General features: G+C 45.1%; 1 protein-coding gene across 2 annotated transcripts in view; it reads left to right on the top strand.

The window, feature by feature from the left end:
- The window catches only part of BANP (BTG3 associated nuclear protein), a 990,655-nt gene that overhangs the window by 519,743 nt on the left and 448,522 nt on the right, over positions 1–22,390 (top strand). For both annotated transcript variants that reach the window (XM_086945823.1, XM_086945822.1), the window contains one exon: positions 17,390–17,520. In XM_086945823.1, the coding sequence (XP_086801949.1) occupies positions 17,390–17,520 (131 nt within the window). The remainder of the gene's footprint in view (positions 1–17,389; positions 17,521–22,390) is intronic.

The following is a 22,390-nucleotide window of genomic DNA, read 5'->3' as shown; positions in this document are numbered from 1 at the left end:
TGCAAAGAGATATAACATGGTATGCTTAAGCATTTTGAAAATGTCTACCACGCCAATTATGATGCCATAACAACTTACACAGCCCAACTCTGCATATTCAGTAACTGTTCTAGCCAGAGAATACAGCACAAAGGCAAATTCGGAGCTGTGGAACTGTTTACTTTGGGTGGTAGTGGGACAGCCCTATTCGTACCACTACATCAGTTCCACTGAAGGTAGAACGTTGCTTAGAGCCACTATAACTTATAGCTGGAAAGATGACAATGCATTATGCCATAAAGAGAGATGCCTCACGAGGAGACAACTTAATTGACTGTTGCTGGTCAAAAATTCCAACATCTGATCCTTGAAATTCCTCAGGAACTTAATGAGTTGGACTTAGAGGGCTAACACATATCCCTTTCTTGCTGTTAAGTACATATCTCCCAAAGTCACAGGTAAAACAGAAACATGACAAAGCCTATGGTGAACTGAGAATGAAGGAAAAGAAACGAAAACTAAAAGCAACCAAAACGTTGCCCTCGATCAAAGTGGAAAATGATTTCCCAGTAATAATGAACAATTTGACCACAAGGGAGTACAGAAAGGAAATAAGATGGTTCAGCCTTGCAAGCTTCAATCAGTTACCTGCTAATTAGACCAAGATAAAAAAGCCTCTGCTCAATGTTTGCCTATGCGGTGATCAACAGGCTGAATTCATGCCACAGATACTGTTGTTTTGGTCACTAATGAAAATATCTAAGGACCATGCATCCTGGAAGACTAAAACAGGTGCCTGCAAAGAAAATTAGCACAACTTGCTGCTCACAGTCAGTATGTAGATGTAACAAAAGCAGCTGCGGTCTTCAACAAAATGCCAGTGTATCTAAACAAAAAGGAAAGAAAAACAAGAAAGACCTGAATATGAATTCTAAGTCTCATACACACAAAAATAGTGTGTTTCTGACTCACGGTGGCTCCTGTATTTTGGACGCGTTGTCACAGCCTGGTTTCCATATTGTCTTCACTTTTGCCTCTTATTTATTTATTTTTATTTATTTATAAAGTTTTATATAGCGCGAACTTGATCCCGAAGGATATCGACGCAGGCCCACTTCCTTGACATCGACCACATATTTTGTTTTCCTGTATCCAGTCACTCTCCGTCACCATTTGATCCTGAAGATACAGAATGCAAGTCATATACCATGAGCGATTAGTCGCCTCTTGGACGTTCAGAATGCCTGGCCTATAGCCTACAAAGTTTGTCAGCCTCGAGAATATCCTAAAGGATGAAACAGGTGTTGGTTGCCTGTGATATTTCATATACCCGGCTGTTCATATTAACAGCTGTATATTTGTAACAATATTTGAGAACTAATACATTTATTTTGTGGACTTTTACTTCAAGCCTAGGACAAATTCCTTACCAATTGCCTATTACTTTAGAATCATTTGTGATGTGTGCTCCAACCCTTTTGTGACTTAAATTAGTGGACCCCAATTTTGGTGGAGCTCATACCAAAGACCTCAGGGTACAGTGTGTTTTGGGTTGTTCAGAGCGCCACGTTTCTGCCCTGATTATTTTTCGACTTTCATCATCCATACATTTTCTTTTCTACTGCCATATTCTTTATGTAGGTTGTGCAGCTGTGTTTTGTCATTAATACTACTATAATATTCTACCATCCTGGAAAGGTACCCACCAGACGGAGCAATGTCATCTATGTGGCTACACAATAGAAACCTTAGTCCATTTTCTTTGTGTATGTCCGGCATTCATGGCACAGAGGCAACGACTTCTGAAATCCATCTTTAACGAGCTAAAGATCCGTTCCTGTAGACAAGCTGTAACAAGTTGGTTGGGAGGTAGTTCTCAAATTCTGGCATGCCAGGGAATCAAATTCCTGGCAGAGGTGAAAAAACGTCTGGGTCAAACCGAACAGGGGGAAGGCCGAGGAGGCGGGACATTGTGGCCACCCTAACTCTAGGGATTGTCAAGGAAATCTTAACCTGTAATAACAGACTGAGGCCATGTGACGGGTGGAGTTGCTCGGGATCAAAGTTTTAAATATTGTTTTATACTATTTCCTAGCTGTGGAGCAGTAACAATTTTAGTAAAATTAATTAAATTATGTACTACTATTTTTATGTGAAAATTGTAATAATTTTAATTAATTATGCAATAAACCTTTTTTGACTTTGACTACTATAATATTCATTTTCTACATTATACTTGTAGAACATCGACCCTGCATGAGAATAAAAAAAAGAATCGAAATGTACAGGATTATCCAACTTCCTGAAAGGTCTATCATCCAGTGGGGAAAAGCCACGAAAGTGAAAAAACAATGTCCCTTACTGATGTTATCCCATTTTTTTAAATAGTTTTTTTTATTCCTATGCCATTTTTTTCCGCATGCCCTCTCTGTCGTTTTTGTTCAACTTTTTTTTTATTCTTCAGCTGTTTCCAAAATGTGTGTATTTTGTACATTATGGATGTGCAAAAGCCAGTTGGTTAATGCAAATAAAACTGAAACCGAAACCTCGGGTTTAGGAAACACTTCAAACCAAACTCTTGAAGAAATCGTTGGCCTGAGGACTCCTCTCTAGGGCTGTGGTCGATGAATATCAGAAGGTCGTCCTCGCCCCCAGCTGGCTTGACTCTTGAACATCTGTGCACCTTATTATTTTTAATCCCGTACTTTAATATATCATGGCGCATCAGTTATTGTAAGAAAACAGCAGGTGTCATCATGGCCCTAGTCCTAGGGGCGAGAGGGGGCTTTTGCATCTCAACGATGGATGTCTTTTACTATCAAACAAGATGTATAGGCACATTTTTTCCTTTCTTGTATAGGGACAACGTCATGGTTGCCTCGCTGTTGCTTCCTTCTTGTTTTGCCATGTACAGCCACCATCTTTAGACAGTGCACAAGTCCTTAAAAATAGAAGTGGGGGGGACGCCTTCACCGGAAGTGACGTCACAACATGAAGTGACGTCACGAAAGGTGGCTCCGATCTCGTCCACCCTGTAAAATAAGTGGGGGGACGCCATCCACCCGCGTGGTACCCCGTCTCGAGCCCTGTGTTTAGAGCTAGGAGATGGGTTTGCAGGACTGCAGTGGATTGGATTTCCTGTCTAGATTACCAAATACAACCCTTGAAAACAAGCTGTCACCGCGACCTGGTACTGTGACTTCCTAATACATCAGTATTGTAACCTGGGCCAGGGAGCTCATGATAGCACGCCCTCCTTTCAGACTGGGTGCTGCTGTTAATCTTCCTGCTTATTTTTCCCCGGTGGAAATCTCTAAAATAGAATAACGTTGCTCAGTCCTGGTCAGACACCTAAAAGGGTTGACTGTTAGAAAAGAGAGTGCGAAACGCACGGGGTGAAGCTTCGCACAGAGAAGATGTGTTGTTAACAAAAGTTTCCTTTTCTGCCTCGCCTGTGTCCTGACTCCCCAAGACCCACGTGTTTTTCTAAGCATTTTTTGTCTCCCGCGAGAGGTGCCTTTTGGAACGCTTGCCGCCCCCTCCGCTTCCTCCGTTCCTCCCCACCTTCCTTCCTGGCCTTCAAATGAGCTTAACATTTTTGCATCTTGCACCAACCTACGGTTTAAGCCCCTAAATAAGGCGTTGTTTTTTTGTTCACATGTGTTGAAGTAACAGCTGGCATGTCGCAAGCACAGGCCTCTTTGTCTGCCTCGTTTCGGAGTGCGGCTCTGGCAGGGGGTCACCCCGGTGCAGGAAACGGCCCCCATTATAAATGCGCTCCCAGGGCTTTCTTAGAACCGGGCTCGTGCCTGCGTTAGTGAGACGCCACCGGAAGTGTGGCTGTACGCCAAGTGAACGTCACTGATGGGAAGCATTATCCCCTCTGTTATTTGAGGCCGTAGTTAAGTGTTTGTCACAGTAGCTGGGTTAATACCGCAGTGACTGCAGGAAGGCAGCATGTGTTCGGGCGAAAGGTTTCACGAAAGGAACATCGGGGGAGAAGAGCGACCAATGGGGAGAGGATGTGGCGTAAGGGCCTGAGCTGCCCACTTTGGAACTGAGAAACCAGGTTCGAGTCTGAGTCGGCTCAACAGCCTATGATTATGGGCAAACCACTTAAGTGCCTACCAAAGATGAATGTGTCCTTGTGTAATAAAACTGGTGGTCATGCAAAGCGCTCCAATACCTTCAGGTGGAGTTCGCGCTATATAAAAGTGCAAAAACAAAAAAAATGTCAGCGGGGGAGGACTGATTGACGTCTGGGAGAGAGAAGTGATGATTATCAGGGGTAGACTCGATGGGAGGGCGAGAGGGGGTGATGGATGTGAGAGGATCTTTGGTTGTGAGAATGATGGTAGCAGTGAGTAGGAGAGGTGAATATGAGGTGCAGTGAACATGAAGGAAAGAGGAGCAACCAACGTCTGGGAGAGAGGCGAAGAGACATGAGGAGACAACGACCAGTGTCAAATGTGAGAATGAGAAATTGATGGACAGGGATATGCAGATTAGGCAAAGGAAGGATGAACATTAAGACAAGAAGACCGATCAAAATGAGACAAAGAGAAGTGATGAATGTGAGAGAGAAATGAATCTCTGGGGAAAAAAGGCATGGGCAACAGGGAGACTGTCAAATTATGAGCATCAATGATAAATTAAAGATGGATATCATGGAGATAGGAGAGGGGTAGAGTTTGCACCCAGGACTTAAAACCAAACAGAAAAGAGCTTATTAAAAAGTGGAAGAAATGAGTGATGAACAACATGTAGAGAACTCCGATAAACTTTAGACAGAAAGTCTGAGGGAAATTAGATAGTGCAGATATAGGCAACCCTCCCCAGCAGATAATGGTAAATGGCAATTTAGCACACACAGGATTAAAACTGTTTGCTGCAGGTTTATTTCATAAAGGAAATATGCCAACGCGCTGGGGTAACTTACGGACGATTTAAGGGCTGGCAACAATGAGTAACCTAAGCTGCCCACCCATCTAATGAGCCAAACGGCACAGTGGACCAACCCATTCAGTGCCACCGTTTTATTTTGGAAGTTTTTCTCCCTTAAATACCATGGACACCAGTACAGGATTATTACTCACGCCTTTTAAGGGGAAGGGCATCATCTGGCACGCCCCTGGTTGCTCAGGCTTGCAACCGCCCAAGGGACTAACGTGGTGCATCGCTTACATCCCAGGGTCTTTCTGTAAAGACTCCTGGGATTTGGCATAGATCACCCTTGCTCTGCTCCCTGAGGTGGTACCCTTATGTATGAAACGGCCTTCGTATTGCCCTGTCACTCTGCCTGAAGCTCAAATAAACAATTAACAAACTCAACGCTGGAAGCAAATCTCTGATGCTAGCCCGCTGGGTATGGGATAGGGTGGGTGACAGCTTGTCTGGCTGCGGAACAAAGAGGCTGACACCTGGGTGGGGCATGTAAAAGACCTGGCCCCAGCCCCCCGGGCGCCAGTAATGATGCGAGGAGAGCACTGGAATAGAAGGACTCCTGTGGGGGTCCCCACAAGTGAAACGAGGTGACTTTACCAGAATGCAGCGCTAAGGAGCTGCCCTATTAAGAGGGCGCACTGTGTGCTCCGCGGGCAACCACATAGTGCCGATATCTGCAACCCTCCCCAGCGACAACACAGTGGGCCAACCCAATTGGTGCTAACATGAGTTTTTCTACCTTAAATACCGTGTGCCACTGTTCCAGGATTATTACGCAGTTCTTTTTAGGGCCAAGCATCACCAGGCAAGCCCCCGGTTGCTCAGGCTTGCAACCGCCAGAGGGACTGACTGGGCACCTTCGCTTGCAACCAAGGGTCCTGCCGCAAGGACTCCTGGGGTTTGGCATAGAGCACCCCTGCTGTGCTCCCTGAGATGCTACCCTTATGTACGAAACTACCTCTGGATCGCCCTGTAACTTCACCAACTCCTTGGATGTGGTCACTGTCACCTCCATGGCTCCCCCCACCACAGGAGGCTCCCTTATTACCTGCAACCCAATGCCCCCCTAGGTCCATGAGGAACAAGTGTATACCAACCTCTGACAGGTGTATCCCGTCCTTATCGAAGTACCCCGTGGTGCTCTAGTTAATTATGTAATGTCTTATAAAGCCAACGCCCCTCTACTTGGTGAAATTGGGCATTGCGCTATTTACCCTTCTAGAATGGTGGACATTATTGCATTGATTAGCGCGCAGCGCCCCAGGGAGGTGAGGTAATTGCCACCAAAGTGGATTACTAAAATGTGAGGTGGGGACCCGCCCCCAGCTAGTCTCTGCTGCAGCATTCTGATCAAACTGCGCCAATGTATACTGGGTAAACCCAACCATGCTATCCGCATGAGGGTGAAACCATGCCAACAGGTCCTGGTCTTTGCCCATCTCACCACCCTAGTGATGAATGAGTGTCTGATTTCCCACATCTTGAACCCTAGCGCAATAAAAAATGTGCATTTTGTGCGCATAAATTAATTTTGTTGTACCACACAACAAACACCAACACCTGGAAATTGCGCAATGCAGGTTTCAATAATCACCAAACCTTAATGCTACATGAAAAGCATACATAGAAAAGAAACCAACAGTTAATTTTTTCACACATTTGTTCAATATTTACATGATTGATGTTTCGTTGCCCTGGCCTCCCGCTGTGCCCACTTGACCCATCATGATCGAATATAGTGCCTATAGCAGTCTGAGTCTCACCGGCCCAACTCCATAGTGCCATCAGGAGGGAGCCCCACCTTGTAGGCTGTGGTGGCTGCCCTTATCTGGAAGGAATGCATGGAGTAACTTTTGCCAGTGTTCCCTGACTGTACTCAACAGGACTTCATCACCTTCCCAAACTGGTATCTGGTGGAGGGGGAGGATGGGGGAGTGGTCCGAATTCACTAGCAAGCAGGTAACCCCCAGCTGCTTGGCATACCGCAATGTAATCGGTACCAGGGCAACAGGGCAGAAGGTTTTGATGTCCAGAGGGTGCAGTACTGTGGATTTTCATTGGCCTTTCTGATTGGTTTTGAACATTCGCAATGTTATTTTTAAGGCACCTCCTTGCACGCATAGTAAGTCATTTGTTTAACCTTTCCTTGAATTGGCTACCAACTCACTAACTCAGAAGGTCCCAAAGAATGCCAAACTGAATAATGCTGCTAAGAGGGTAGCTTTGTGGTCCGAATATGTGGCCCTGTGAACACAATCAATCATCCCCTGTAGAATGTGGCACTCAATTGGTTACCTACCATCTGATGTCCTTGCCTCCCCTCTGGCCCAGCCTTTAAGTGCCGCCCTTATGGGGAATGCCCTGGTGGGGTCCTAGTGGGCTCCCAGCTTTGCATGGTGGTTAACTGCTTCTAGATGTCCCGTGACCCACGAGTGGCTCTTGTTCGAGTCCCTAGCCCATAAAACAAGGTGCTGAACCTTACTCTCAAGGGTTATTGCTCCAAGCCCCTGACATTTGCAGAATGCAGAAATGCAGTTCTTGTACCGCCTTCTTGTCCTAGGGGCAAGCGATAGCTCACCTAATTTCATTAGGGGTTGGCCCAATGTAATAGGTGCCATAGTTGTGGAGAGAAAGGTGTCTTCTCTGCTCTTGCTCGTGGTCAAGCCTCCCAGAAACAGAGCCGCTGAAAACGAGAGAGAGCATCAGCTGCCACTTTCTTTACTCCCCTCAATGTGTCATGCTCGGAATTCAACATTGTTGCAAAGGCCCTCCCTCACAAGCTGCCTCAGCAAACAAAGTACCAATGGGCAGAAGGAAGATTGCGATTTGATGGCCTGCACCACTGCCATGTTGTCAGACCAGAAGAAAACCCTTTTTGCAGACAGTGTCTCAGGCCATAAGTGAAATTTCAGTGGAATTAGACCATTCCTGTGCACACAATTGCTCAAAACAGTTCCCTAGGCAACACATATTCTAGATAGCATTAAAATCCATAATTGCTACATGCTGGTAGAGAAAGCTCAGTGTACACAACGTGATATATTTTGAAAACTGTTTACTCATACAAAACGACATAAAAACTAATTTTTTTTTATCCTTGGCTAGAGGGATCCTGGACCAGCGATCAAAGCCACTACATTGTATCTCTCAAATATACCCCTGTTTTCTTTAGACCTGATATTTTATTTGACCAAGTTTACATTCATTGGTAACACGATGATTACTTTACATCTAATTGATTGCATATTAATGTAGCATTTATTGAGAGCATTTGAATAGGATTGTATTTTTGGATTATATTTATAGGAAATTAATTTAATTTAATTTTTGTTATATGTATTGAGAGAACAATGAGTTTGTGAAGTTTGTGGTTTTTCTTGCTATATAATACCACAGGCAGTGTTTATCCAAGGAAAAAAAAACGTAGTTTTTATGTCTGAATAAACAGTTTTTATAATGTATCACGTTGTGTACACTGAGCTTTCTCTACCAGCATGTAGCAATTATGTTTTTTAATGCTATATAGAATACATTTTGCCTAGGGAACTGTTTTGAACAAATGTATTTGCCATGGGAACACATATTAGTAGCAGGGGTCCTTATATATACATTCATTTCTATGCACACTACACACTCCCCATTATGGCACCAAGACCATCCCCGCACAAAGCGTCAGTGAAAAGGCACAGTTCAGGGCTGCCGGCCCAAGCAGCTCTCCAAAATCCTATCCCATTGAAACCGGACAAGAATTCATCCCACATTCTAAGATCCTTTTTCAATCCTATGCTTAATCTGACTAGGTGGTGTTTGCATGTTACATTGGCTGTGACCCTGGCCATTCTTCTGGCAAAAACCTTGCCTGTCGGAAAGACATTTGCAGCAAAGTTTTGTTTTCCCAGTAAGCTCTGAATGGTTCCCAGGGTTGCCTTGTCTTTGGCCAGTGCTGGCTAGATGTCCTGCAGCAGGGCCTTCACCTTTTCTAAGGAGTTTGGACATGCCATTCAAAGTGTCTAGTTCTATGCATCTATGCCCAGGAATGTCAAGACCTGTGCTGGACCTTCGGTCTTACCTCATGCTAATATGCACATATCATAGTAAAACTGGTCTGCCCACTTGAAACCTAAAAGAAGGTGGCTGGCAGCAGGCAGAAGGCGGCTTCTATTTTCACCTTTTATTTATTTATTTATTTATATAGCGTACTATGGCCCCAAGGCGTCTAGGCGCTAACAGAGAAAAACTAGTCACCAGCTACGACCCCACTGAGAAAATGAAACAGTTAGATGGTATAAAGCCAGGTTTTTAAATCTTTTCTAAACACTCGAATGTCATGGGCTGATTTCAGGTGGGTGGGGAGTGCATTCCACCACCTTGCTGTGGTGTAGTGGAAGCTCCCCCCCCCCCCATCTCTGTAGGCAGAAGGTGGGAACCTTTACGTTATTGGCCGAAGAGGAACGTAACGTCCGTCTGGGTATATACCATAGGAAAAGATTCTGCAGGTACTCCGGGCCGCTCCTGTGTAAAGCTTTAAAGGCAATACATAAAGCTTTAAAGCGAATTCGCTTTACAATAGGCAGCCAATGTAGTTCATTTAGGGCATGTTTTGCAGAAGATAAACGGGTTAGACCAAACAACAGGCGTGCCGCAGAATTGTGAAGAACCTGCAGCTTGGCTATAACGAACTTGTTTGCACCCACCAGCAACCCGTTACAATAGTCCGATTTGGACAAAACCAAAGCTGCCATGACTGTTCTTTGTTGGTCGACCGGAATATATGGAAAGATTTTGCGGAGAATGCGAAGAGTGTAAAAGGTGAAAGTTGTCAGCATATTTATATGTTGAGAATAGCTGAGAGAGGTGTCAATAATGACGCCAGGGTTTTTGGCCTTTAATACAGGAAGGGGGTGGGTCCAAGCTCAGTAGGCCACCAATCAGCGGACCACAATATAACATCCCTACCGAACACTAATACATCGGTTTTAGTGGAGTTTAACTTTAGACAGTTTATATCCATCCACGTGCTGACGTCACTCATACAGTTTTGAAAATTGGAGGCTGTGTCAGCGATATTACTAGAAATTGACACAATAATCTGTGTGTCGTCAGCATAAGAAACTAGATTAAAACCATAACTTCTTATAAGATTAGACAGAGGAGCTACATAGGCATTAAAAAGAGTGAGGCTCAAGGAGGAGCCTTGAGGAACCCCGCAGGGAAGCCTAAATTCTTCGGACTCGAACCCTCCTACTTCCACATACTGACTCCTGTGGGTTAAAAAGGAGCAGAGCAAGGGCAGTTGCTCCTACTCCTACTGCTTGGAGGCGGTGGATCAAGAGATTATGGTCCACCGTGTCGAAGGCGGCGGACAAAACGAGCAGGATCAGAACAGCTGTCCCTCCTGAGTGGACCGCCTTCCTAACATCCTCAGCGGCAGTAATAAGAGCCAACTCGGTACTGCGAGATGCTCTAAAACCAAATTGAGTGGTGCCAGTTTCTGGTTTCTCTCAAGATATAAAGATGAATGAGAGTTCAAACATTTTTCAAGTACCTTGGCAGGTAGAGGAAGCCGAGCAATTGGGCGATAGTTACTTACGTCTGATTTGTCCAGATTAGACTTTTTTATTAGAGGCAAGACTGAGGTCTGTTTCCAGGATAAGGGAAACACGCCTTGCTCCAAAGCCATATTAAGAACAGGTGTCAATTGCTGTGATTCTAAATCAGCAACTAGGCCAGTCACCTTGGGGGAGGGACAGGGATCCAGAGGAGAGCCAGATTTTATGGTGCTTAACAAATTATAGGTTTGCTCAGGAAATAATGCCGGGAATTCATTAAAAATAGGGTCAATATTAATGTGATTAAAACATTGATTAAGAGAGGGCTGTGTGGTGGGGGAAGCTGTGCTTAATTTTTGAGGGTCAGATAATCCTTGACCGGAGAAGGTATTAAAGATATCAGAGACTTTCATGCAGAAGGCTGAGGCCAGTTGGTTTACGAAGGACTGATCTATTGAGTTATCCTCAATATTCGGGGCATCTTTGACAGCAATGCCTCTCTTCCTGCTCTCCTTATGTCTACTGTCACATCAGAGGAGTTGTACGGGACGGAACACAGCCTGCTGTCCAACCAGTGGTTTACCAAATTGCCCTCAGAATATGCTAAGTGGTCGATAAGCCTGAATTGTCCTGCCTTCTTTTTAGGGACCACACCAAGGGGTGAAACCACAAAATTCTCCAGTATGAGGAACTGGAATGAGACCGCTACCTTCCCTAGCACTAGTTCCTTCTCAGTCTTCTCTTGGACTACTGAGGAAAGCTTCCGTGCAGACTTCACGTTCTCTCCGTCCTTACTTAACAAGGGGCTTGCTTAAGGTATCTTGAAGCCTTTCACAAAACCGTTTGCTATCCATTGACTGTCCCTGGTGTTGCTGTAGCGCCTGAGCAGGGGAAGGAGGGTGCAGAGGATAATTGGTGATGGCCCTCTCTTGCTCCTCCCAGGAGTGGTGGTGGATGTGCTGGTGTCTGTGGTAGCCAGGGGTTGGGGTGTTGTGCAGCCTTACATGTAAATTGGTGTTCAACTACCTTGTTTCTTGTTAGGTAGAGATGAGGATTTTTGGGATCCGTTGCAGGAGGTTGCTGAGTGGGGAGCCCCACACTTAGAACAGCTATGTGCACATTTACATGTTTTGTCCCCTGAGCTGGGTCCAGAGTTTAACAGTCTGCATGTCCCTTGAGGTCACCTTCTAAAACCCCACCTTTGCCCTGCCGCGCGAACCCTGTGAGGGGTTATTTGAAGAAGCGTTTTCACGCCAGCAACTGGATGGAGTAGGTATAGGTACCTGTCCCCAGCCCACCGGGTGCCGGAAATGATGCAGGGAGTGTGCTGGAATAGAGGGACTCCAGCAGGGGGTCTCCACGAGTGGAACAAAGTGAGTGAACCAGAATGCAGCACTAAGGGGCCGCCCTCTAAAGAGGGCGCTCTGCTTGTGCTGCGAACAGCCACAGAATACGGACTTTTGATCGTTCATGAAAGAGGAGCATTGAAATTAATGAAGAAAGGACTGCAATGAAGAGAACAATGCTAACTTAAGTAAACTTTACTGCATCTGGGTGTGCCTTTACTTAAGCAGTGTAGAGTCAACCCTAGTTCAGCAGGTTACCATAATTGAGAAGGGTCATGTATATTAGATACATAATCTATTCTTCTATGATGTAAGTATGTGGCACTGCAAGAGATAGAGTAGAGTTGGAACTGTCAAGAGAGGTAGAATAAAAGCTTTGTCCGTGTCTGTGAGGGCACTAGGTCCCCAGCAATCAGTCAGACTCTCCAGCTTAAAACCATTAGTGGCTTGGAAGAGACCATAAAGACATGTTAAAGGTGTGTGCTGAAGCTGCTATCTCCTATGTGAGAGTTTTCCAGAATTGTGCTTTGGCTCACATTTGTTAGCTTGGCCTGAGGAGGAAGAACATAAGATGACTCTGTGTAACAATACAGCCAAACAATAGAGTTAAGAAATAAAAAAATTAAATATTCCTACAAGGATTAAGTAAAATTACATGTTTATTACTACTGATACAACCAAAAGTAATACCATTGGTTAAGGTGTTCCAAAGTTGTGACGAAAATGGAAACCCATATTATTCTATCGAGAAATACTGGTACCTTAAGTCCTATTGGTAATGTAATTTAAAATGTTTAGACACTCCCCCGAATAGTTGACCAGGACTTTTGCAGCTCCCTGAAGTTCACTCACCACCACTTGTGGTTATCTTGTATCCGAAATCCCGAAGCTATAGATTCAAAGATTGATAGCTAGAATATAAAGGCAGAACTATTTGTATAGTTATGTGCTCTGGAAATGCACAGTCGCCCTATCTACTGCACACATTTAAAGAATTCTATGAGCGCAGCACTCTGAACGGGCTCCTTGGGCAATAGAGCACAGCGTTACTGTATATTTAAGTGAAAGAGCCTTTCTAAAGAGTCACCATTACCATTAGTCTTGTCTAGGAGACAAAAAAATAAGACTGGTAGCACTCCTGTTCTAATAACCTTGGTAGATGGTTATGATCTGCCTCCCCAACTCAAGGTGCCTGTGGCCAAGGACGCACTTGAAAGATAGACGACTCACAGGTGAATATTTAACCTGCTTTTAGCAGTAGACACATTCAGGCCACTAAGACTAAAGAGTTTTGACAGAATGTTCCTTGGTCTTAACCTATACTTGAACTAGAGGCGCTCCTCAGAATCACCTGATGGGAGGAGGAAGTTTCTAGGCAGGACAGCAGAGGGCCCTGTTCATTCCAGGGTTCTCTGGTGGCAAATGAAGCGAGCACATTCTCTGGTAGGATTACTTCCTGTGTATTGCTTATGCTCACGTATTACACCTGATGGGTTGCTTTTGCATACTGAATCCTTGTTGTGTCATGGGGGCAAGGAGGGTTAGACCTAAAACCACCCAAGAGATACCCTCTTGGACGGAATAGTAGTCAGAGCACAGAATATTGGGTAGCTATGGTCCCCAGGAGGAATGGGTGTTAAATCTCCCCAACAGAATACTTGGGGCCAGATGTAGGTAAAGTACATTTACCGATTCTAAAATATCGGTATTTTAGAATCTGTAAATGCTATGTAGCAAAAAAATCGGTAAACATTTCCGAATCTGTAAGATTCGGTATTTACCGAATGGGTATTTACCGATTCGGTAAATACCATTCATTCCTATGGGCCTGGAGGCCCATAGGAATGAATGGCAATTACCGAATCGTTAAATACCAATTTGATAAAATGGGGGAAACATTCAAGGGTGCCAGGGTGTCACTTTGACACCCTGTTGCACTCCTGAATCGTGCTTGTGTGCAGATGTGGCACACATACATGCCCTAAGGCAGGGTTCTTCAAACTGTGGGGCGCGCCCCCCTGGGGGGGCGCGGCACCATCCCAGGGGGGGGGGGGGGGCGCGCTCCACTCCGATCTTCCCTTTGTATGGGTCAGTGCTTCCCAAACTGTGCGCCGCGGCACCCCGGTGCGCCACGATGAGAAGCCCGGGGCGCCGCGCCGCCATTCACCATTGTGGGAAATTGGAGCTGCAGAAACTTGCAGAGGGGGCTGGGGGTTGAAATGGCACTTCAAAAATGGTTTGGCCAAATCGTTTGGCCCAAGAGCGCACTGCCCTACGTGTGTACGTACGCACGCGTCTATGTGCGATTTGATGCATAGTCTTCCCATTACTCTGCTCAGCACTGAGCGTTTCAGTAGCATTGTTCCTGTCCGCCTCCCCGTGCCGTGCCTCGTTGAACCCTCTTCAGAAAGAACTCAGTAAGTAAGGGCTTGTAAGCCTTGTTGTGCCGTGCCCTCGATGCACACTTTCACTTTGAATGCCAAGTTTACAATTCAACTCGCGAAATTTCCGAGCCACCAGCCCATCCTTTGCCTTGCAGGCATTAAAGGCCCACGGGTATTAAACTGTTTGCAAAGTTCTAAACCAAGACCCATCTGTGTTAGTTTTCTCGGTTTCATTTATGACAAAAATAAAACACTGACTGTGCGCGTCATCCTAAAAATATACGCACTTCGGCGGCCCTGCTATCTGTTTACCACCCCTACACTGGCGCGCCTGCTCCTCGGATGCAGGAGCCTTTTATTTGTGTGTTTCCTCAAACACAAAAACAAAAGGCCCCTGCATCGGAGGAGCAGTCCCGGCTGCAGTGTGTGGCTCTCTGGGAGGATGGGTGGGCAGAGCGCTGTGTGAACTCACACTTGTAAAGCAAAGGAGGGGGGGGGTGGAGGGGGAGCCGTGGAATAAAACATTGAGAGACCCCCGACTCTGCACCCCGCCGCTTCAGGCAGGACACTTGGATGGTCCACTGCACCTGAGCACACTGTCAGATTAGTTTCTGGGGGGCTGTATTATATCTGCCACCGGAGGATATTTTGAAAGGGCATCTAGGGACATTTGTGTGCATTCATTATATTTGGTTGCCATATTTGTGCCGTCTCCTCTGGTGTTACTCATACAATTCTGAAGTGCCTTTCAGGCATTAAGTGGGAGTGTTTTTCCTTAGTTAGGCGCTGTCACCCTGCAACACAATCAATTTCTCACAAGCTGCCAGTAAAAATGTTAAAATGTTTAAATGAGGGAATTTATAACCGCTTTCATCTGTCTCCAGTTTACACTAAATGAGCCCTTCATTGTCTTTACTTTGCATAGATGCATAAATTAAGTACATGGATGGATGAGTGAGGACATGGATGAATGATTGGTAGAGTGGATGGGCAGGTGTGTGCATGGATGGGTGAGGAGAGGAGCATGGAGATGGATGGGTCAGAGAGTGCATGCATGAGTGGGGGGAGGGTGGAGAGCGGGAGGGATGGATGGGTGGGTGGATGGATGAGTGGGGGGTTGAGTGGGTGGACGGATGAGTGACTGGGTGGATGGAGGAGTGGGTGGGGGATGGCTGGATGGGTGAGAGGGTGGGTGGTTGGATGGATGAGTGAGTGGATGGATGGGTGGAGGAGTGGATGGATGGGTGGAAGAGTGGATGGATGAATGGAGGAGTGGATGGATGAGTGGAGGAGTGGATGGATGAGTGGGAGGATAGCTTGGGTGAAGGGGTGAGTGGTTGGATGGATGAGTGGGTGGATGGATGGGTGGAAGAGTGGATGGATTGGTGAGGGGATGGATTGGGTGAAGGGATGGATGGATGGATGATGGATGGATGGGTGAGGGGTGGATGGAGGGATGGTTGGGTGAGATGATGGATGGAGGGATGGATGGTGGATGGGTTTGCAAGTGGTTGAAGGGGTTTGGATGTGGATGGGGCACAGATGGAGGGACGGAATGAATGGTGGGGGAGTTGGTAGATGACAAGGTGTACATGATGGATGGGGAGGGTTGTGAGGACTTCCTTTTCCTTGGTGGATTGTGTTTTGAGCTGTGTGGTACGCCTCTGTCGTTTCGCCACACCCACTCACAGGCCTGCAGTTTGCTAGGCACTCTTGTTGTGTTGAGCATTGTTTGCCGGATATGGCCCGTGGTGTGCGCGTTGCAGTCGATCATGTGGTGTGCCGGATTCCCGAGGTTTCGGTCGGGTGGTGGGGGGGCCCAACATCTGGGAGAATTCAGCTGGGGGGGCTCAACCTGGAAAAGTTTGAATACCTCTGCCCTAAGGTCATGTATGTCTGCCACATGGCACAGTTGAAAATGCACAGATTTGCATTTTCAAAGGTATTCGTTATTTTCCACCAACTTATAGTTCGTGGTAAATAACGAATCCTAAAATGGGAAAAGGACTCATTTGAGTGCTCCCTACATTGCAAATTCGGTAATTTACCGATTCGGTATTTTAAGGAATGGGTAATTTACAGATTCCTTAAAATACCGATTCGGTAAATTACCGAATTTGCAATTTAGACCACCTACATCTCATTAGCCTAATACCGGTCGGTAACAGCCGAAATTCGGTAATTTCTGCCGTTACCGACCGGTATTAGGCTTCCTAAGCCTGGTAAAATAGGTGTGTGTCATGTTGTTACTGGATTACGGGAACATGAAATCTCTTTCCAGTCCTAAGGGAAGGAGAGCTTGTTTGTTAATTCGTGGCGACTATTTACTTGCACAGGGACAGATATGCCTATTACATGTAAATGCAAACTGAGGCTGCAGAGGCCCTTGTAAGTGGAGAACTCTAAATGTAGCAGATGGTACTATTGTGCCCAGCTTTAATATTGCAGCTCTGTAGAGTATTTTTTTTAATTCTTCACCCTTAAAGTAAGTAGATCAAATCTTGAAGCATTGCTTAAGACCTCACATTTATATTACCATACGGATCTCCAATGACAGTGGTGCTCACAAAGGGGTTTAAATGGCAAATCAAGCAATTCTGCTATATTCCGCCCAGTATTGGGATGTTCTGTGCCCATTCCCATTCTGGAAACTGATATACTATTGCCCTTCCCAAGAGTAAATCTCCGATCGTTTCCAAAAGGCAGTGGCCGGGGAGTAGTTTTTGTATCTCCACAATCCGGTTTGTGGATGTGCACAAACATAGTAGGGCATCTCAGGCTGTAACCCCCTCTTCCACCCCATGGGTGCACATCTACTCACGTAATGGTACTTCATACTGTAATATAATGCATGAATGATAAGATTTGTGAGTGCAATTTGATGTTTAGTGAATTGCAAAATGAACTTTTCACTCAGAAATCGTCATTTGCTCAGCTGAGTTCAACCTCGGAATGAAAAATTCGCGAATTAACCCTAGTGTGTCCTGTGTGTGTGGATTGTGCATTCTGCAGAGCACCAATGGAAATGCTCCGGACTTAGTGAAACTTGGCTGTTTGAACTGCCTGCCTGCTTTAGAGAAAGTGTTTAAACCATATCACAGCGGCTTGGCCTGGCTTTACTCCACGATGACCATCAGTCTGGCCTTTAACATGTGAATCATGCAGGGTTTGTGCTCTTGTCTTGCAGAGGGAGTTCAATGCACAGTCTCAGGCTCCGGTGAGCTGCAGCAGACGCAACCGCAAGCTCTGGCCTACGCCTTGGCCAATGCCCAGCAGCTCCAGATCCACCAAATCTCAGAAGATGGACAAGTCCAAGTTGTATGTACTAATGCTCTTTGTAATCTCTCAGCTCGTTTACATTTTTGTATTCCCAGTTTCAGCCCTTTTTCCCTTCCTGATGCAATATTTAATTATGAGCGCAGTGACATCATGCAGGTCATCTGGCAGCTCTTCAATCTGTGGTACTTGATAAAGAACCTTGTTCTGTTCTCACATTTTTGTATTCTCATCATTTATTATAGGTTTTGACAGAATCATTAATTTGCTGTTACTGAAGTTTTTTTTTGGAACACTGTTCCCTAAAATCTGTATAGAATTTGAAGATAACACCTATCAGGTCTAACTAATGTGATTTTTTACTGGCTTGCTTTAAAACTCGCTGCTTTCGGCTGATTTAGAGTTTAGTGGACAGGGTACTCCATTGCAGCAATGACGGAGTTCCCGGTCTATCAAACATTTGCTCCGCCCACCCAATTTTGAGTCGAGCGGAGTGCCAGATTTACGCTGACGGAGTAAAATGTACTGTGCTTGCAAAGACCTTCCTATGATGGCCCAAAGGAGTACGGCCCATCGGCAGTATGCCATCTAACAGTTCGGCCTAATTAGAGTGACCGATTGAATGGCCTTTTTTAATGTCTGTCACGGGCAGGTACATCCTGGCGGTGAGGGACAGTAAGAATAAAAACATGACATCTCCCCACAACACCATGGGAGAAAACCCATATGATTTTGGGGCTGTTTGTTTTTCAATTCCAAAAACAAACTCCTGCTTTTGGGAATTTATTTTTGGCAATGTAAAACATTTAGGAGTTTGGTTTTGGCATCCTTTACCAACGACAGACACACACCAACCTTTTAAATGGCTATGTATGAACCACCGTGATGGCGGTTCATACAAACCCAAAGAGTTCAATGCAGGATTGTCGGTAAACTCTAAATTTGATGGACGTAAATGTAAATGTAAATGTATAGGCATTTATATAGCGCACTACTTACCCGGAGGATCCCAAGGCGCTTCGACCGCTGCGAAACCCTTCCTGGCTTCCCTGAGAGATGGTCCCTTAATGGGTATCTCCAGGGTGAGACCAGGCATCCCCGGCGGTCTGGTGGGGCCGTTAGTGAAGATGAGGCAAGCTAATGCCCAGAGTTGCCGAGTGTGATCGCTGATCAGAGTGGGCACCGAGGCGAGAGAATTATCGAGTCCGCTGACCCTGGTCCAGAAACCTGCCGCGCCGGGAATCGAACCCTGGTCCCGGGCCGTCCTCTGCTCTAAGTCCTCTGTCACCTTAACTGCCTTAACTCCATCCGTCAACCTCTAAATCAGGCCCTTAGACTCAGTCTGCCCTTTCTCCAGTACCATGAATTCCTGTAATAGTGTATACTTTCAGCATCATACACCAGAACCACTGCCTGCCCTTAAAAAATATTTTTAGAGACAGTCGCAAAGTTGAAGGGGTCCCCTGCGGACCACTTCCAAATTGCGACTGCATTACCACCCTCTTGAAGCGGGTGGTAATTTGCGATTGTTGTGTGACCGCAATTGCGTTCACAAAACTTTCATACATTGATTTGCAGACGCAATTAGGAGTATTTAGGACTCGCAATTCCTAAATAGCAAGTTGCAAATAAATTGTGACTCGCTATTTAGGAATTGTACATGGCCACGAGCCATTTTGCATGCGCAAACAGGTCACAAACCTGTTTGTGCATGCAATTTAGGGGTGAACATCGGGCCCATAAGCTTTTTATGATATCCGACGCACTGTATTTACTCATTTGTATTGAATTGTCTTTGTTGTTATGTGTGCTTTTAGGACTGTTTGCAGCCAAATAAAGATTTAAAATGAAACTGTAACACTGATATTAGTTCATATCTGGAATGAAGCAGATATTACATTCCTTACTTATGAAGTGATTATTCTGTGTGTGCTTGTTCATCTCTACAGTTTGGTAAAACAACTTGAGACCGCACAGTGTGTTTACAATATTCTCCTCAGAATAGGTCTGATGCTAAAAGACTAGAAGTATTTTACACGTTGGCCGCCCTGCTTGTTAAATCTGCCATTTCCAGTTCTGAATTTGTATATGACGAATACAGTTTGAAAGATAAGCATTATACTCCTGTTTCATTAAATGTCACAGGGTGCACATCACACCCACTCAGGTCAACAATAAAGTGCACAACTCTTTCTCTTCCTGGGTCTAATACTTAGTTAAACATATAGAGGAATCAAAGTAGAATATGAATAAGGGACAAGGAACCAGAGAATCATATGTTTCTCTGAATAGTTTCCAGTGGGTGTCATTTTTGGTTCCTTAGCACCTCTAAGGTGGGCGCAGGAACCGAATTGCAACGTTTCTCTCTTGTATAACGAGCTTAATTTTATGACATGATGTGAAATAATGCATAGTACGCAAAATGCGCTGGGCCAGTATCTCAAGTGAAAATTGCATGCAGGGGCATGCTTGCCGTGCAAAGTCACACTGGAGGTTAGCAGGACACTTCTTTGAGCAGAAACTGGGTTACAGCCACTGCACACTTCAGTTTCACAGGTTCCACAAGACATTTTCTACTGAAACCGGTTTCCTACTGAAGAAATTTACATGAAACAAGGTACTTTACAGATTGAAAATGCGCATAACGCTATATTCGAGGAATACTCTAGATATGTAAGCATAGTAAAAATGAAGACCCAAACTACTCAAGGCGTGGCTCTTTAGTGCTTCTCTCTCGTCTTGTGTGACACTATCATTTTGCTCCCTCTCTAGTTCTGCTTGCCACTAGCTTTTTAGTCTGTAGTTCCAGTACAACCTTTCTTGGTAATCACTGAACTATTCAAATCTACATCTGTTATCTGAAGGACACCCTCCTCCTCCACCTGCGACAGACCCAGGACCTGCTGACCTTCAGGAGACTTCTCAACAAGACCTGGCTGTTCGAGCAGTAGCAGCACCCCTCCACACCCCCCCTCCCTTAGCGCCTTGAGACCCTCACAGGTGAGTAGTGCGCTTTACAAATGCTTTGATTGATTGATGAAAGAGAAATCATATGAACTATCAAGGTGCCGTCTGCGGCTGACTTATGAGTGAAAGCCCAAATCTGTTCCACTAGTTCTGGTAGCAGGGCTGGTTTCTCCTTCAATTCCAGTCATATGCAATTTGAACTTTCTCCTGTAGTATACCCAAACAGCCAAAAGCAACCTCTGTTCTTTCACTCTCTCCATCCTCAAGAGGGAAGTTCCATAGGGCAGGTAGACTGCACTGTAAAGGCCATGACCACCTTCAGCACTCTGGACCAGTTCAGACTAGCACCCAAAGTCCTCGAGCAAATTGAAGGAAGGCTGAAGTTCAAATGACTCTCTTAAGTATGTTGGCCAGAAGGCATATTTCTTCAGTGCCATCATGGAAATAAAACCCACAACCATAAGGAAACATAGCAAAAACCCAAAAAGCATAGTCCACTGGTTTATGGCTGTGATAGGAGAAAGACCAGTGAAAGGCTTTCCATCTCTCTGCCCACCCTGACAACAAACCTGTAAAATGAGGGCGATGAGCATGGCCAGATAAAGAATCAGGACAGATATAACTGTTATTTCCTTCGATGGCAGACTTGGAATAATACCAGTGCTGCCTCGAAAGGTTTCCTCCTGGTCAATATAAGGTTAATCTAGTTTCGCCATACCTTGCCACCAATGAGTTGACCTTCTTTGAGGGTGAAGGGAAGAAAACGAGTGCGATCACCAATGCCTCTTCATTCCCCAAATAGGTTTATATGTGGCCTGATGGCAAAGAACGCCCAATTAATTTGTAGTCCTATACGTAGGCAAGAGATTGAACAGACTCCCAAAACCTACACTTAAAAAAGTTATTCCATTTATTTTCAAATTCATTTTAGGTAAAAGTCACTTCTGATCAAAGGGCAGTCAAGACAGTAAATGTTTAATATAAAGTATGCAACAGCTATTAGAAAGCAAATGAGAGAGAGTGAGCCCTACTCTACTTTTTTTACAGCTCATAAACGACTGACCTGGGTGTATTTTGTTGGTAGAAGATTCCATATTCAGGCACTGTGCACCGTGGATGGGCCATTCCGCTGCATTATTACCATTGGAGATAGACCATCAGAAATGAGTGTAAAATGTTTCAACCCGGTAGCTTCCGCTGGTGGTCATGCAACCTCAGTATGTATCTGGCACTATAGTAAAGATGTGGCATATGAATGCCTATCTGTCAAGTAGATTTTCACTTCTGTCCGTCGTGGACATTCAACCTTACCTGAACTTGCCAAACTCTTTTTATTGACACCCAGGAAGTGTTGAGAATTGATTACTGTACATTGACTATTGGGACAAGCAATAAATTACTGAATTTAGTAAAGAATATTGCCTTCTACAACATACTCACACCAAGTCAGTCCTGCATTGGTGTTCCACTCTAAACGCAACCTGTTTCCAATGAGACTCCTATACCTGCATAAGAGGTGTCTAGGGATCTGCCTCTTTGCTTCCTGTGCTCCTTCAATACTATCTATTGTTTCAAGATTCAGCAAAAAAAGCTTTGGAGGCTGCTCCTTGGCAGAACAAGATCAATTTGTCCTGAATGCACTGCCCTTCATCTGTAAACTCCGGTCACTTACCTTCAGTCTTAGACAGACTTGATTACTCTCCAATCCTATCACGCCTTAGGTTATGTAATTAATCGAGTTGTTGGGCTCCTTCACTCCTCTGCTACACTCCTTGGCTAGTTCCTTAATATAGTCTGCTGCTGCATTCGCCAGTGTCATTGGCGCATAGACTCACTTAGCATAAGGACTGTGATGCGGGATCCTAGGACACGGAGTATTGAAGTATTCGGAACACATTGAGTGTCATAACAACACAATTGATATCCTCTTCTTGCTTCAAAAAAG

Source organism: Lissotriton vulgaris, chromosome 12 (genome assembly GCF_964263255.1).
Source record: "Lissotriton vulgaris chromosome 12, aLisVul1.2, whole genome shotgun sequence".
Classification (NCBI taxonomy): domain Eukaryota; kingdom Metazoa; phylum Chordata; class Amphibia; order Caudata; family Salamandridae; genus Lissotriton; species Lissotriton vulgaris.
This window is presented reverse-complemented; position numbering and strand designations above follow the sequence as displayed.